Here is a 15387-nt window from a genome sequence, read left to right as displayed (position 1 = left end):
AACATGGAGATCTGCCAACTTCTTCAATCCCAAATCCTCCACTTTGCTCCTAATTAGTAAGAGCTTTGCTGATTACAATACTCTATTCCTAAGGAAACTCTTGGGATAGAACAAAGTCGGGTCTTTCATTTTATGTATACAAAAGTTACACGGTATAATTCAGAGATTATGACGGATTAAGCGAGTCACAAAAACTCGAAGAACCCAAACCAGGCTAGAAATTTTAAAGATGGAACCATTTCTTTTGCGTTTTTTTTTTTTCCTGAACGAACATGCATTTTTAATTCTAATTGTAAGTGTTTCCACGTGTTAATTAATATTCCATATCAAAGTTTTAATGAACAAAGATTGCACAAATATTCCACAAATATGCCATGTATCAGTAAATATCCCATAATCATTCCCAGCATATGGGTAGCTTTTGAGTGAACTCTTGGAGCTTCACTTGCATTCATCTTTCTAGCTTCTATTACTCTCAAGTGAGTCCCTATTTTCTTCATCATTCTGAAATATATCGAAACCCTTGAATTGTACACGCCTCAACGATGAGGAGAATCCACCCATTTTCAACAATGTGATGAAGAATTTTTATAGTTTGCTATTCCCAGGGAATTCTACTTATCTGCCATTTTTGTTGATAATTTATCAGTTGTTAAACTAGATCAAGAGCATATCTCTTTGCTATTACTTTTGATCAATCATCAGAAGATGGAACTCTTAAAAATATGAGAAACCATGTGGATTGAAATTTATAGTTGTTCATCTTATTGAAAGGTCCAAAGAGAAGATTAAAGAAGTGGGATAAACTTCACGTTAGCTCTCTCTTGTATTAAAGATTTAATGATCCAAGGTTTGGACACACCATAATCAACTCCAATCTTTTCGGCAGATTCCCTCTACAGATGGTATTTTGTTTTAACTATTTGCAGCTGAAATTAGCAAACTGTTGCTGTCCCTGCACTACTGTAATAACCAGGATGTTGTGGGGGGGACGGTTAAGCATGACATGACCATATACAATGGCTTAAGAAAGATAAGATTTTATCTGTGCTCATGATCATTATTGCAGTATTCTCAAACGTGACATCCATATACAATGGCGCATACTCTTTGTTGACGGCTTGAGTGGGATTTAGTTGAATTAGTACATTGTTTGGATCACTATTGCTTTGCTTTTATTCTTTTACAGATTGTATTGAAATTTCAGGATAAGTTCATGCCAAATAAAGTTTTATATCATAGATATGAAAGTTGGTTTTGGCCCATTTACAATAGGAAAGAGTTGAAGATATATTTCATGAGAAGCTCGTTACTTCATTTCTCTGATTTCTTTCCACTAGTTAAATTGCATCGTTTGATGTTTCATCGAAGGAAGGCGACTACCAGCTTGAGCACGGTGAAGAGAGTTTGTTTGAGATGGCAAGTCTGGAAGGAGATATGGATGGTTTAACAGCATAGCAGCAGTCCACCTTTCACTAGGATTCCGTGCAAAACACTTCATCAAGAAATCTTTTCCTGCGCTTGACATGTTTTCTGGTATTTTTGGTGGATTCCTGGAATGAAAAAGCTTGATGGCCAGATCCGTTAGGTTCTCATATTCCCATGGTGGTTCTCCAGTAATCATCTGGAGAACAACGCACCCTAGTGACCATATATCTAATGAAGCACTGATTTTCGCATTCTCAACTGATTCTGGTGGCATGTTAACCGCTGTACCTGGAAAATTTACCTTCCCAGGTGGCCCATCTACTCTTTCTCCAGGTTGCCTAGCCAGGCCAAAATCAGCAATTTTTAGACCATTAATCAAACCGTTGAGATCAAAAGGAAAAACAAGGATGTTTTCTGGCTTGAGATCACAGTGAACATAGCCTCTCTCATGAATATTCCGAAGCCCTAGAACCAGCATCCTCGCATAGAACCTGGCATTACATTCCGGTATCTTGCCCCCATATCGTTTGGTTATTAAGTCGAAAAGATCTCCACGGGGAGCATATTCAAGAAACAAGTTGTAAACCACCTCCCCTTTTTCATCAATGCTCAATGCATCACCAAAGCATCGAACAATAAATGGACAGCCACCAAGTCGTCGAAGGATTCGTTGTTCCTTCTGGAGTGAAAGGGACTCCTGGTAAAGACAAGATTTTGCGGCAAAAATTGGATCAAGATCAGGTTTGATTGGTTTCACCAAGTGAACAACCCCAAAGGAACCCTCGCCCAGAGTCTTGACATTGATCCACTCCAGGGTTGAACCACCCCTTGTTAGTCCTTTCACTACTGCATAATCCATGGTTGTTGATGAAAACCAACCCAAGGAAAGAAGGAATTTAACAAGCAGTTTTCTGTAAACCTGAAGCTATTTTCTTCTGGATATATATACGTTTTGGAAGGAGCTGGTCTGAGTCGGTTTTCACTTTCCTAATTTTCTTTGGTTTAGGTAATTAACATCCGAGTTGGCAGCTGATGATTGGTAAAAGAAACTTTTAAATTATATTCAAAATAAATTCAAATAAATCATTAACTTAAAAAAAATAAAAACTTATTTAACTCAAAAATAAAAATATATATATAAATTTTCGTAAATAATTCCATTTTTAGGAAATAGCAGCTGCCCCCACAGGGAGGAGGCCCTTCAGACACCGAAAGCTTCGGTGTCTCCGCCTCCCTTGGCTCTCTCCCTACCCTTTTTCTTTATATATATAATTCTCGTTCCTCTCTTTCCCATTTTTTAATCTCTGCAACTCCAAAGCATTTGCAGGCTTGGGATTCTTCTCTCTCTCTTCATTCATGTTGGAGAAACAATGTCCTACATTTCGAATTTCGCCGCGCCGTTTCACGGCCAGAGGGCCGCGTTTAATTCAGCGGACACCCAGTTAAAGTTTCCTTCTCTTGCTTCCATCCAGTCTAGACCCGCAATCAGGATTGCCAGACCCTTCTTCCAGGTGAATTTTACGAATCTTATTATATTCAATTCTCTTTTATTTTCACTTCCTCGATCGATTTCGTAGCTGCATTTATCCGATTCTTGTTGAAATAATGTCGATTTTGTTGTAGAATGACACATTTAGCATCTCCCGGATGGCGGTTGGTAGGTCGAGCAGAGTCGGTAGACAAGGAAGGTTACGCATGGCATTGGTAAATGAGAGGCTTGGACATGGCCGAAATGTGTCTGACCAGTCTTCCGTTTTGGTAACAAAACTTTTGGGAATAATTCAGAGAACCAAGTGTTTTATTCAACATGTTGTTTGTTCCAGCGCTGTTAAATTGTTATTCTTTGTACAGATTAAACGCATTGCTATATCCTAATTTGCAATAATAAAGCATTGATTTCCAGTATTTATTCTTAACTCACTACTCTTTAATATTTTGTTTGCAGGCATACGAACTAGTTCAAGGAAAACTTGTAAGTTTTCTTATTCTATGTGGCTTTGGAATTAAAAATATGAAATAAAATATAGGACATCGGTTTAAGTTGTGAAAATCTGGTGTCAGGCAATTTGTTCATTGGTTAGACATTGTTGATTCTTTGTTCCAGAATCATTTGTTTGTAAGTGGATTTGATATTATAATTTCTTTGTACTTTTCAGCTTGCCTCAAGTCCTTCTTTATATGTTTATTGCATCCTGTAATAATCTGTTGTTGCAGACCCAACATATGAGATGTTGTTATGTAAACAGAGAGATGTACTACAATGACCTCCGTTGCTAATTTAGGGCAAAAGGATTATGGCTTTGCTTTTGGAATTATTCTAATATTCATTTGTTGCTTATGGTGATAACTGGAGCTTAACTTATTTTTTATAACAATAAAAATGCCTCTCAGCATTCCTCTCTTCTTTTTTCTCTTTTTTTTTTCTCCTTCTCAACATTCAAATGACTCTATTGTTCCTTGATTTTTAAAATTTAAATGATGCTTCTGCTTGAATTTCAGAGAATTTATGTATGAAAACTTGTATACAGGTAAGGTGGAGTTCAATGGTGGTATTGGACAGGTCAATACCAGAGCCACCAACAGCTGTTCTCTTGCATGGCATTCTTGGTAGCAGAAAGAACTGGGGTAAGCACCAAATTGATAATTGGTTAACACCTTTGTATGCTGGTATCATCATTCAGTGCATGCCCCTTTTTCTCCCATAGCCTGAAATGGGAAATAGTTACACCTGCTTTTGGGAACTGGAATGCTCTTCCAGAATGCTTTTCCTGTTTCTGTTTATTTATCTTATTTTATTCCTAAGTAATGATCTTTTCCCTTTCTAAAGACATGGAATTATGGAACTTGGAGAATTGCCTTTACATTCAAAAGAAAAATTTAAAAGAACTGTTGAATTTGCAAATGTTGGCTACCTTACATGTGGTGTATGTTACAGAGATTCACTTCTTGACATTCTGGTTTGCATTAAGTGTAATTTTACGTGATATTTTAATTATTTGGGCAACCTGGTCTAAACTGCAAAAATTGTACTCTTTAGCTAGTAGATATTTCAATTGGGAATAATACATAGATTCACTCCTTGACATTCTGGTTTGCATTAAGTGTAATTATACACGATATTTTAATTATTTGGGCAACCTGGTCTAAACTGCAAGAATTGTACACTTTAGCTAATAGATATTTCAATTGGGAATAATTGTTATTAATAAACAACATTGTCTTTGATCAGATGATGAAAACAAATCCACAGAATCCAGCTGTTAGAAACAAATCTGAGGCTTGCATTTTACCCTGCCCTTTTCCATTTTCATTTAGTTGTTGAGTTGTCCTAAAATTCTGTTCCAAACCATTCTATACTCTAGGTGTCTGTGGCTTAAATGTGCCTGCCAAAGGTGGTTCCCAACTCTATCATGTTGTTACAATTAGTTTTCTAATTCAGCAAACATCTTGGTTCCATGCATAAATGCAATTATGCACTTTGCTGAGCATTTTCTGACGGTCCGATTTCTACTCTGTTTTAGTGTACTGATGCTCTGATGTTTGTATTTGTCTTGGACATTGTTAATTGGTATATTTTAAGAACAAATTCATTGTTTGCATTTTTGCACATGAAAGTAATGAGTATGTAAATATATCCGTTTTATACGTTGTAGGAACTTTTGCTCGGCGACTGGCACAAGAATTTCCAACATGGCAGGTAACTTTGAGTAACTTTCTGTTTGCTTTTGTTCTCTTCCTCCCACCATTTTGTAATGATACCTTTTGGTTAATGCGGTGGCTTTATGTCATTAGTATATCCCTATGTGTCTCTCATTTCAAAAGGAAGAAATGTATTTGTGGTTTTACCAAATTAGCCTTTCATTTTGATGCCTTCAAACAAATATTGATAATCATTGTGAATTTACTTGAAAGTTATGGTGGCATTGTGACATCTGTGTGATAGATATCTATGATCTGCTTAAAGTGGTTTATGTGGCAGCATGGGTCTTGGAAATTAGGACGTTAACAAGCAATAATGCCCGCATGTTGTGGTGTTTTTTTTTTTTCATTTATTTATTTAGTAGTATTGTTTATGTGATAAATGGATGTTAAATTAAATAAAGAAAATAATACAATTAATTGATTGAGATACATATTGTTAAAAAGAAAGGTGCTTTGAATCTTTATTGAATGAAACATGAATAAAATAGAAACAAAATACTTGGTGAATTATTTAAAAGAAAGGTATATTTGAATTGTTGATTGAATAAAACATGAATAAAGTAGAAACAAAATACTTGGTTAGAAAAGAAAAGGACCATTAGTAAAATAAAAAGTTGACGGATCAAGGTAAAAACTAGAAATAAAAACGTGATAGGGACTTTAAAGAAAAAAATGAGATTAAAAATAGAGAGGGACACTATTGAAGAGAATAATAAAAATCTAACAACCTAAACATCCTAGGCCCAAAAAGGAAAAAAATAACAGACTTGGAGTTAAGTGTGAGAAGTTTATCAATTAACTATTGCCATTAGTTGAATACAATGGTAGTATAGCAGTTAGTATGTTTCAATAAAATAATTTAATTATTTCTTGTAGTTGTAACATTATGTTCACTTAAGTAATTTTTCTAATGTGTAAAATTTGTGCTTAGAAGCCATTACAGGAAAACATCAAGACTCATACATGGTAATTTATCATATTAAAATGAAAAGGACAGTAAAAAATGTTGAATTAGGGAAAAATCAATAAACTGAAAAGTGATAACGAATTATATAAACGAGGTAATTTGGAATTAAGAAAAGATGAGATTGTAAAATATGGCATTGTCAAAAAGAAAACCAAAAAAAAAAAATCGTGAACACTATTGCAATTTGTTGATTAGGAAAATAGTATAGAACAGGCTCTTGTAAGTTTTTGAACACTGTTACAAGATCTGTTGAATTATTGCAATTTACAACAGCCAAGTCAAAAAAATAAAAATCTTGAAAATGCACCTAATTAGAGCACAAAGCATATTATAGGAAAGGAATCAGTAAGTCTGCCCTTGGATGGACCAGAATGCCTTACCGGTCTTATGCCTTTGAAGAAAGCGTAAGAAACACGATAAGAAACAGTACTGTCAGCATCCAATTATAGCATATAAATGGTGAGCAAAAGCTGGTTTGTAGGTGCAAGCTTAGATGTGGATTTCTATGGAGATTTATAGCTGACATGGGATCTTTAGTGATTAGGTTTGGTCTGAGTTTGGTTTAATTGTATGCTTTGAACTTTTATATGTGGCTGCTTCAGTTTACCAAGTTTGTTAATTTGATTGGATCAAGACTGTTTATGTACGTTTTATAGTGGTGTCATGGGTCTTAGGTTGGTCTAGCAGTACTATTGGGTCCTTATGTGTGGTCCAATCGCATGGTTTGTGTTGTTCTTATCTTCTGGCAGTGCAGGTGAAGTTATTCTTTTAGTAATGTCTGGTAGGAAACTTAATAAGAGAGGTTTTTCCATAACGTAGAACTCCTGTAATGGTGTAATGGCCTTCTTTTCTTTGTTTGATTTGTTATAAAATCCTAGGGGAGATTGCCTAGGTTTCACCTTTTCTCCACTAAACAGACAAGGCTAACTGTTAGTCATTTTCATATCCCTAGACCCTAAAACTGTCTGACTCGTAATTGCCCCCTATATTTCCACAATAGCTTCTTAGCCTATTTTCATCCAAGAAGAAAAATTCTAATTCACCTGCCAAATACTGAGCCCTAATTACCTTTCTGCAATAAATTTTAATGTTGAATGTAAGTTCCTGTAACAAAAGACTACCAAAACTGGACCATTAGCATGCTGGTGTTCCACAAACTGTCATCGTAACTTTGTTCTTAGCAAAACACCGTATTTTGAGCAGAGGACCTTAATGTTAGACCTAGATGAGTGACGATGATATTTGCAATCTAACTAGATATAAGCCTGTGTGACACGCGGGTGATGATTTCATTTACAATAAATTCTTAAATTTAGAATAAAAGTAACAACAAAAAATAGAGTGCAAAAAAGTTAAGTTGGAAACATGCATGCTAAAGAGCAATATCTTAATGATCTGGACAATTAGAAGAATAAATAATTCTATTCAAAATTAGAAGTATAAATGACAAAGTAATTGCTAAAAGTGAAAAAACATTTAATAGTAATAATAGGCATTAAATGCTATGTGAAACAGAAAAAGAAAGCAATGGAATCAATGCCAATTTCAGTATTATAAAGTTTTCTTTTTGTTTGAGTTATGCTAACAAATATATTTTTGGGCTGGAATATCCTTTAGAAAGTTGAATTTTTAACATTAAATGGTCATTTATAAGTTCATTGAGGCTAGCAATTAGAAATTCTTAACTTAATTTAATATGAATTCGTATTAAACATGTAAAATGTCTAACGCAAATAATCAAAAGTAGTAAATTTAATCTTCCAATACAAAAATTAAAAGTTTTCATTGATGATAGTAGATATGTTGCATTTATTTAGAATATACATGTGTCAGAAAGATGGACTATTCATGTAGGATTATTTCCTTTTTTTCCAAAGGCTTTGTCTTTTATATATTTATATTAAATTGTGCTGCAACTGGTGTAACTTTTCTTTTCTTTCTTTTTCTTCCTCTTTTCCCAGTCCTATCCCTTATATATATTTTCTTTTTGCATTTCTTGGAGCTTGCTTCTCATTTCTGCTAATCTAGCTTCGGATCATTTGCAGTTAGATGGATTGGTAGAAGTATTTAATTTATGATGCTTCTAAGAATCTCATGTGTTCTAATATTTTGCCTAATGCAGTTTGTTTTAGTAGATTTGCGGTGCCATGGTGATTCTGCATCAATCAAGAAGAGAGGTCCACACACTGTTGCTTCAACTGCTTTAGATGTGCTAAAACTAGTGCGTGGTTCTTAAGCCTGACTATTAGTTTTTACTTGAATGTAACTCTTGAATCTTGATGTTAGTTGACCAAACTCCAGTTGGATAAATGGTGAAGCAGAATTACTATGTTAATTCAGCTTCATTTGATCAAGATATAATGATGAGAATGCTTCAATATCTCCCGTGTCATTCTAAAATTATTTGAAATTTGCTTTGTGATAAGTTATCTTAGGACATTCAAAACAGGCTTTACTCCATTATTTTGCCTCTTCTGGTAATTTATTGATTTCAATTAAAATCATGATGAGTGATATTTTACTTTTGACATGATTGCTTTCTGGCAATCTGTTTGATTGAAACTTGCTAAAAAATTTGGACCATTAATATTACTTAAACAAACATAGAAAAGGTGAGGAATTTTATCAGTTGTGCAGTTGAAATAAACCTTTTTCTCTAATGTGATGGTTGTATATTATAGAAGTCCTCCTATTTACAACTCCCTTATTTATTGATTGAAGAGCTGCTTTGATCTCAGTAGAGTTTTTCTTTTCCTGCCAAACTACAATTAGCTCTATCTGCTAGACTAGCTGCACTTAATAAAATGTCTATTTTAACCATTCATGTCTAGCTTTCTTAATTAACTTCGTAAACATTTAAGTCATTCATTCTTTAAAACTGGTTTTCCACTGCTTGTCTCTTCCGAAAAGAAAAAAAAAGGATATTAGAGAAGTATATTGTACATTTAAGACTTCTGTTTCTTATTCTTCTTCTCAATAACGGTTTTCTGTGTTTTTATGCTGGAATAGATTGCACAGCTTAGAATAACACCCCGTGTTCTAATTGGCCACAGCTTTGGAGGAAAAGGTATGTTTAGTTTTTAGGAAAGTTAATGTCCGTAATTTTGGTGATATGATAAAAATATAATGAGGAGATAAAAAGGCTAGTATGCTCTGTTTTTCAGTTGTCTTGAGCATGGTGGAACAAGCTGCAAAGCCACTTCCACGACCAGTTAGAGTAAGTTTTCTATCTCTTAGATATTTTTAGTTGGTTTCAGCTTTTTAGATTCACTGGTGGAATGTCCATTGCATCTTAAGGTGGATATCATATACTTTGGAGAGGTTCAAGGAACTCAAATTAGAATAAAAACCAGGTGCTTGCGAATTTTTAAGATATAGGTATGCGGGAAAAGATCATTTGGTTTCATAATCAATTTGTTGCACGCAGACCATGGACCTGAAACAATGATATATACATACATACATACATACATACATACATAAATATATATATGTATGTAGTTTCTTTTTCCTCCATTACTTTTCTTTACAATTTGCTTTTTACGGTTTGCTTATATAGGTATGGGTTCTAGATGCCACTCCTGGAAAAGTTCGAGCTGGTGGAGATGGTGATGACCATCCAGCACAGTTAATATCTTCCTTAAGGAAACTGCCTATGGAGGTGAATCATTAGTTGACATTTTGTATGTATTTTCTCAGTTGATATATCGACTACGCTATTGACATGCTTGTGTAATATTTCATTTGGTCAATATGAACTTTCTTAATTCAATCATTAGCATACTAGTAGATGTCATGGACCATGGTATCAATTCCTTGGTACCCAATCAATCTAAGATGGGTAATTAGTGATGTAGGAGCTTTCCAGAACTTATCTAAATTTGTTATTTTGATATGTTCTTTTATTTTTCCTGTTTGACTCTTTTGTTTATGGTTTGTAATTATTTTCATTTTATTATGTGCTCATGTGACTAGCATGTGATCTTTTAAAGAGTTTGAATGGCTGGGATTATGTATATCCAAGGTCTAGCATTAAAAGCTACTGTAACCCTAGTATAAATAGTCTTTTAGACGCATTGGGCAGCCGTATTCTAGTTGGATATTGTTTGCTAAGAGGTTGTACATTTCTAACGGCTAGTCTTTATGTTCAAGCTTCAGTTTACATCAATTTGAGCCTCAGTTATGTCTTTTTTTCACTGTTTGAGTATCCTTTTAATTGTTTCCTTTGGTGGAGCTAGGTGTCCACATATGATGTCTTCATGCAGATATTGTGTGGAACCTCTTGAGATTGATAGGAATTATATCCTTGATTTATTATTATTATTAGCTTTAAATTTACTATTTACTAGGTCACTCTTAGCAAGAGTTAATTAATAACAATTTCTGCTGTAATTAAACTAATCCATGTATCATTTTTGTTGTTATATGTTGAATTTATCGCTTTTGCATTTCCTGCATAACCCCTTCAAAAAAAAAAAGAGAAAATCATTCTTTTATTTTTTCTCCTTCTTTAGATGTGGCTCTAATTTTGCTATAATTTTTATTGAGGAAGGTCTCTTCGAAGCGCGATATAGTGAATGCTCTAGTTCAAGAAGGGTTTTCTAAGGATGTCGCACAGGTATATTACCACCACCTACCAAGGATGGGGCTCCTTTATAAGTTTTTGGTCTACGGTTTCTATTTTGGTGTCCAGTGATGGCCGAAATAGTACTGCACTTTATTTGCTCGATCGTTTATTGAATAAACATGAGTGCTCTATATATACATACATACACACACACACACACACATATATATATTCTTTCAGATGTGTTATCTTAGTCTTAGCTTAATTTGGGGATAAAAGTTTGGCATATGGTTCCCCAGTTTTCTAGGTTACTGAAAATTGCTTTGTTTTGGGTTTGGTATTTGTGGAGTTTTCTGTAATCAACAAAGTTTAACCTCCATTGGGACTGTCTTAAATAAGGCAAAATCAATTTGGAAACTATCTGCTTGACCATCATGGGACATGCTCTATGATCTAGTGATCAAGTATATACTTGATTTTCTTGTTCATTTTCATTTGGCTCTTGTAGTGTTGGGATGGAAATTTGTCATTCTACTGTTTTAGTCCTTCCAAGATTCATGTAAATGCATGACACATGTCAGAGGACAAGGACATCCTTTAAAAGAAATTTGAAATTAATCTAGTTTTTGTTTTTGTTTTATACCTCATTTGCACAAAATACTTAAGCATTTTGTTAAAGAACGAGCAACTTGAGGGCTTTTAAATACTCTATTTGGGCATCTTTGTGTTTAATCATGACTTTAGTATTACATGTCTGACAAGAAATTCTCAGTAAAAGAAAAAGGAAAAAACTTTCAGAACCCTTGATTGACTGGTGTATATATATTCTTTTTTGACCATCAGAAGATGGCTTATTTTTTTAAGTTTGATCAAATTGGTATGCTTGTAACAGTGTTTTCTCTCTTTCACTGAACTCAACATAGATTCTTATTCTATTTCAGTGTTCTTTCCAGAATTAGGCTAAGCACTACATCAGAAATGAGAAAAGAAAAAGAGAAAAAGGAAATAAACACAAGCACATATAGCACTGAATTAAAACTTAAAGAAAAAAAAAAGGGGGGCAAACAGACGCACTCATGCATGTACACAAACACACATATTGAAGAGAAAGCATTTCACGTTCTTTCAACAGATGTTGACTCGGCCTGATATGATACGCGTTGTTTGCAACTGTTATTGGAAACAGGTTGATCTTACTTGTCTAAGGTTAACAATATGGCAATATAGATGGAAATAGGAGTAGCTTTCTGTGCCTTTAAACTTTTAAAATATAGATGATGTCATAAAGCCAATATTCCTGGATGTCTGCCAATATATTTTAATCTATTACCAATAGTTTACTCTTTCCTTGTAGAAATAATACAGTATGTTCATTAAATGTGCAGAATAATGATTGGAGGAACTTTTATATTTCTTTGCCTTTGCTTGTTCTGCATGAGGGCAGGAAAACGAGCATATACTATTGTCCTGTAAGGTCTGTGCAGGATTTGCTTGTTAGTGGGAAGTGGGGTGTGAATTGGTCTATCACGGATGTTGTCTTGATTGAAATCACTCTGGATTAAAATACTGATAACCTGTCTTCTCGGTGCTGCTTCCTTGTGATTGAAGTGTTAGTCTGTCCATCTAGATCCATAGTTGAAAGTCAAGGTCAAATGCTGCCATGCATCTTGTATCAGATTATTCTTCCCTGTCAGGGAAATTTGCCAGTTTGTCTGCAAAGAAAATGTGTTTTCTAAAAATATTTACATCATTCTTACTGTTTGCTGATTTGTCATTGTATCTCCATCACATTGTTTGGCAATGAACTTTTTGAGCTTAACTTTCAATTGGTTAGCTGTATAATCTTTGTTTCTCAGTTCTTTTTAGATACTGTTAGATTTATTTTGAGATGAGTTCATGACTATAAAAGAAAAATAAGAGAGAAAGGAATAACATTTTCATCTTTGATCTGACATCATTTGTCATGTTTCTCTGATGATGTCATATTTCTGTTGCTCCCAATATTTACCTGGTTTTTACTCATTCAGTGGGTTGTAACTAATCTTCGACCAACTGCTGCTGCTGGTACACCATCATCAAGCTTCTCATGGGTGTTTGACCTTGAAGGGATCTCTCAAATGTACCAGTCCTATGAAGAAACAAATTTATGGTAATCTCACCTAGATTCAGCTGTAGGGTGTGGTTTGTATTTTATTTTACTTGTCTACAGTCATCCTCAATGTTGTCTTTTATGTGACTTTTATATTTATATTTCTGAAATGATAAACACAAAAATGAGAAGTGAAATTTGTTTCCTTCTTGAAAAAAGCATTTATTTAATATACTTGCAACCTTTTGAAATTAAAGCTTGTATATCTTCTTTCGTTTTATTCTTTTGGTTGAATAAATGCAGGGAAGTGGTGGAAAATCTACCTCGTGGTGTGCATGTTAATTTTTTGAAAGCGGAAAGGAGTTTGCATCGTTGGGCCCTTGAAGATCTTCAGCGAATCCATGCTGCCGAAGAGTCTGCTGCTGATGAGGGAGGTGGAGTTGAAATGCATGTCCTTGAAGATGCAGGGCACTGGGTACATCCATTGCACATGCTTTAATTTCTTTATTATTATTTTGCGCAAAGCATTTACCACTAGGAGTTACGCCAATTATGGTAATATCTCTTTTTGGTGTTTGAATGAGACTGGTGTAGAACCTAAGAACCCTAACTGAGTTTAATACTCAATAATGTGTTTAGAACCTAAGTATTATAGCTTTCCAAGAAGTTGCTTATGCTATCCTCGTATGATGTCTCCAGACTGACATTGTTCTATAATCACTCTCTTCCGGAGATAAAAGGAACTTTGAGGCTGCTTGAAATTATGCAACCTAAATAGAAAAAGGCTCTGTAACTCATGAAAATTAAAAAAGAAAAAAATAAAGTGCAACTTTCCTGATCTGTACTCCCTAGTCTTTTGGCATTCAGAACATTTGAAAGTAGTCTGGTCTGCTGCATTTGTAACATAGCAACAACCTATGGAAAACCTCTGTTCCAGATGTGATTCTGTGGGCTGATTTAGTTATTTATTTGCTGAATAGCTCTCTGTAGTTGTATCATTTGTACATTTTAGGTGCATGCTGAGTTATTTTCCTGAATGTGGAGATTTTTATTAATGTTTGCTTTGCTTTATGTCAAAGAGGTGCTCATTTTCAATTTAATCTCTTAATAGGTACATGCTGATAACCCTGATGGACTCTTCAGGATTCTTTCATTTTCTTTCAAGGGAGTTAAAGCCTAAAGGTGCTTTACTGCTTCTATTCAAGATTTGATATATATGGGCTCTGAGTTGCACAACAACAAAAGCAATTATTTAGCTTAGCTCAAAATTATCACTTGATTCATATAATCAACATTCTTCTATTTTTCCCCTCCTTACCGTTTACCACTGCTGAGTGTTATTCTAGCCTGAATTAATTTGTAGCATAGACACTATTTAGAAAAGAAATTATTGAGTAGTGTATGTGATTCCAGAAATCATTCTTGTATCAAAGTATAATTGACAAATCACATTCAAATTTGTTCTAGATACTTTTCTCTTCTGATTGCCTTTCTTCAATCTTGATGCTAGTAACATTTTTGCAAGACTGGATTCTTCCCGGCTCTCTTGGCCAGGTATTTGGTATAGTTTGTTTTCTCCTCTTTGGTTCTTCCATAATGGGTTTGTGCTTAGGTTGTCTCGGGTCGTTATCCTTTTTCCGAACCATTAACTTGATAGGATGTGTAGCACTAAAGTTCGTAATTGTATCAGGATCTTCTTACTTGCCCGATAGTGCGATTGAAGCACTTTAGTCTACTTTTTCTGAAGAACTGGGCGTGACACTCCTTCACTCAATCTAGCGATGTCTTCGTTGTCGTTGATCACCTTGCTTGCTTTCCTCTGGAAGTGTTTGGCGTGAGTTAAGATTGGGTTTACCAACTTGACATAGGAAGAATGAATCAGATTACTCGCATAAGTAAAAAACTAAGAGTCATCTGAGCTTTAGCTCAAGGGATGAGGGTAGTGTGGGGATCTGAGGTAAGACTTAACAATTCTCAAGGCCGTCATCTAACTAGTGAAGTGAGACTTCATTGGTAGATCTTCAGCTATTAAATTATGTTGAAGCTGTCACTCTGTTGTAAGAAAATTTGTGCAGCTAATCAAATATATGGAATTAGCCGAATTCCCTACATCATTCCGTTATTTATTTTTTATTATTCTAATATAAATATAATATTTGAAAAAGTTTTGGAATTATTTAAAAAATTTTAAAATTAATTTATACTAGTTTACTAGGTTCAATTATGTTTTTATAAATTTATTTTAAATCAAATAAATTTTTATAATTAATCATTGATTGATTATTATTAATCAAAATATTCATTTAATGTTTACGTTATATTGACATGTAAGGTAAAAATATTACATAGTTATATCATGTTTTGTTATCATCTACTATGATATATCAGTATATCATTTTGATATCACGTGATATAAAAAGATAAGTAATATTATAATTAATAACAATTAATCAATAATTAAGTATAAAGATTTATTTAAATTTAATTTAACTTAATAAAAATATAACAACTTGTTTAAATTTTCCTAAACTTCAAACTCCAAATAGTTTAAGAGTTTTGTAAGGTACATGTCAAAAGTGTAGTCTTACATTTCTTCTCCGTTTCTACCAGGTGGGACACAATCCTAATCAATTC

General features: G+C 34.0%; 2 protein-coding genes across 6 annotated transcripts; one reads left to right on the top strand and one right to left on the bottom strand.

Moving 5' to 3' along the window:
- Positions 1–1336: 1336 nt before the first annotated feature.
- Positions 1337–2287, bottom strand: LOC110420011 (mitogen-activated protein kinase kinase kinase 20-like). Its single transcript, XM_021433156.1, has one exon. The coding sequence runs from the start codon at positions 2285–2287 to the stop codon at positions 1337–1339; it is 951 nt and encodes a 316-aa protein (XP_021288831.1).
- A 315-nt stretch (positions 2288–2602) lies between these two features.
- LOC110419394 (alpha/beta-Hydrolases superfamily protein) lies at positions 2603–14838 on the top strand. Of its 5 annotated transcripts, XM_021432414.1 has the most exons (15): positions 2603–2939; positions 3052–3186; positions 3374–3400; positions 3957–4053; positions 5082–5125; positions 8220–8318; positions 9107–9164; positions 9262–9314; positions 9657–9758; positions 10650–10715; positions 12692–12813; positions 13057–13228; positions 13865–13935; positions 14264–14307; positions 14444–14838. In XM_021432414.1, exons 1-13 carry the CDS (start codon positions 2799–2801, stop codon positions 13931–13933), a joined length of 1185 nt encoding a protein of 394 aa, XP_021288089.1. In that variant the 5' UTR covers positions 2603–2798; the 3' UTR covers positions 13934–13935; positions 14264–14307; positions 14444–14838. The 5 variants fall into 5 exon arrangements, with proteins under 5 accessions (XP_021288089.1, XP_021288090.1, XP_021288091.1 ...); XM_021432415.2 differs by lacking the exon at positions 14264–14307 and having other exon boundaries at positions 14444–14837; XM_021432416.2 differs by lacking the exons at positions 14264–14307; positions 14444–14838 and having other exon boundaries at positions 3052–3132; positions 13865–14214.
- The last annotated feature ends 549 nt before the right edge of the window (positions 14839–15387 follow it).

The sequence above is a fragment of the Theobroma umbraticum genome, unplaced genomic scaffold, assembly GCF_002168275.2.
Source record: "Theobroma umbraticum cultivar Fairchild unplaced genomic scaffold, ASM216827v3 scaffold_67.0, whole genome shotgun sequence".
Classification (NCBI taxonomy): Eukaryota; Viridiplantae; Streptophyta; class Magnoliopsida; order Malvales; family Malvaceae; genus Theobroma; species Theobroma umbraticum.
Note: the sequence above shows the minus strand (reverse complement) of the source record. Positions and strands in the feature narration are given on the sequence as shown.

Excerpts from the sequence above, each read along its gene's own strand:
- LOC110420011 (XM_021433156.1), bottom strand. The coding sequence starts at position 2,287 with ATGGATTATGCAGTAGTGAAAGGACTAACAAGGGGTGGTTCAACCCTG.
- LOC110419394 (XM_021432414.1), top strand. The coding sequence starts at position 2,799 with ATGTCCTACATTTCGAATTTCGCCGCGCCGTTTCACGGCCAGAGGGCC. Across the intron at positions 2,940-3,051 it reads TTGCCAGACCCTTCTTCCAG|AATGACACATTTAGCATCTC; the intron begins GTGAATTTTACG and ends ATTTTGTTGTAG. Across the intron at positions 5,126-8,219 it reads AAGAATTTCCAACATGGCAG|TTTGTTTTAGTAGATTTGCG; the intron begins GTAACTTTGAGT and ends TGCCTAATGCAG.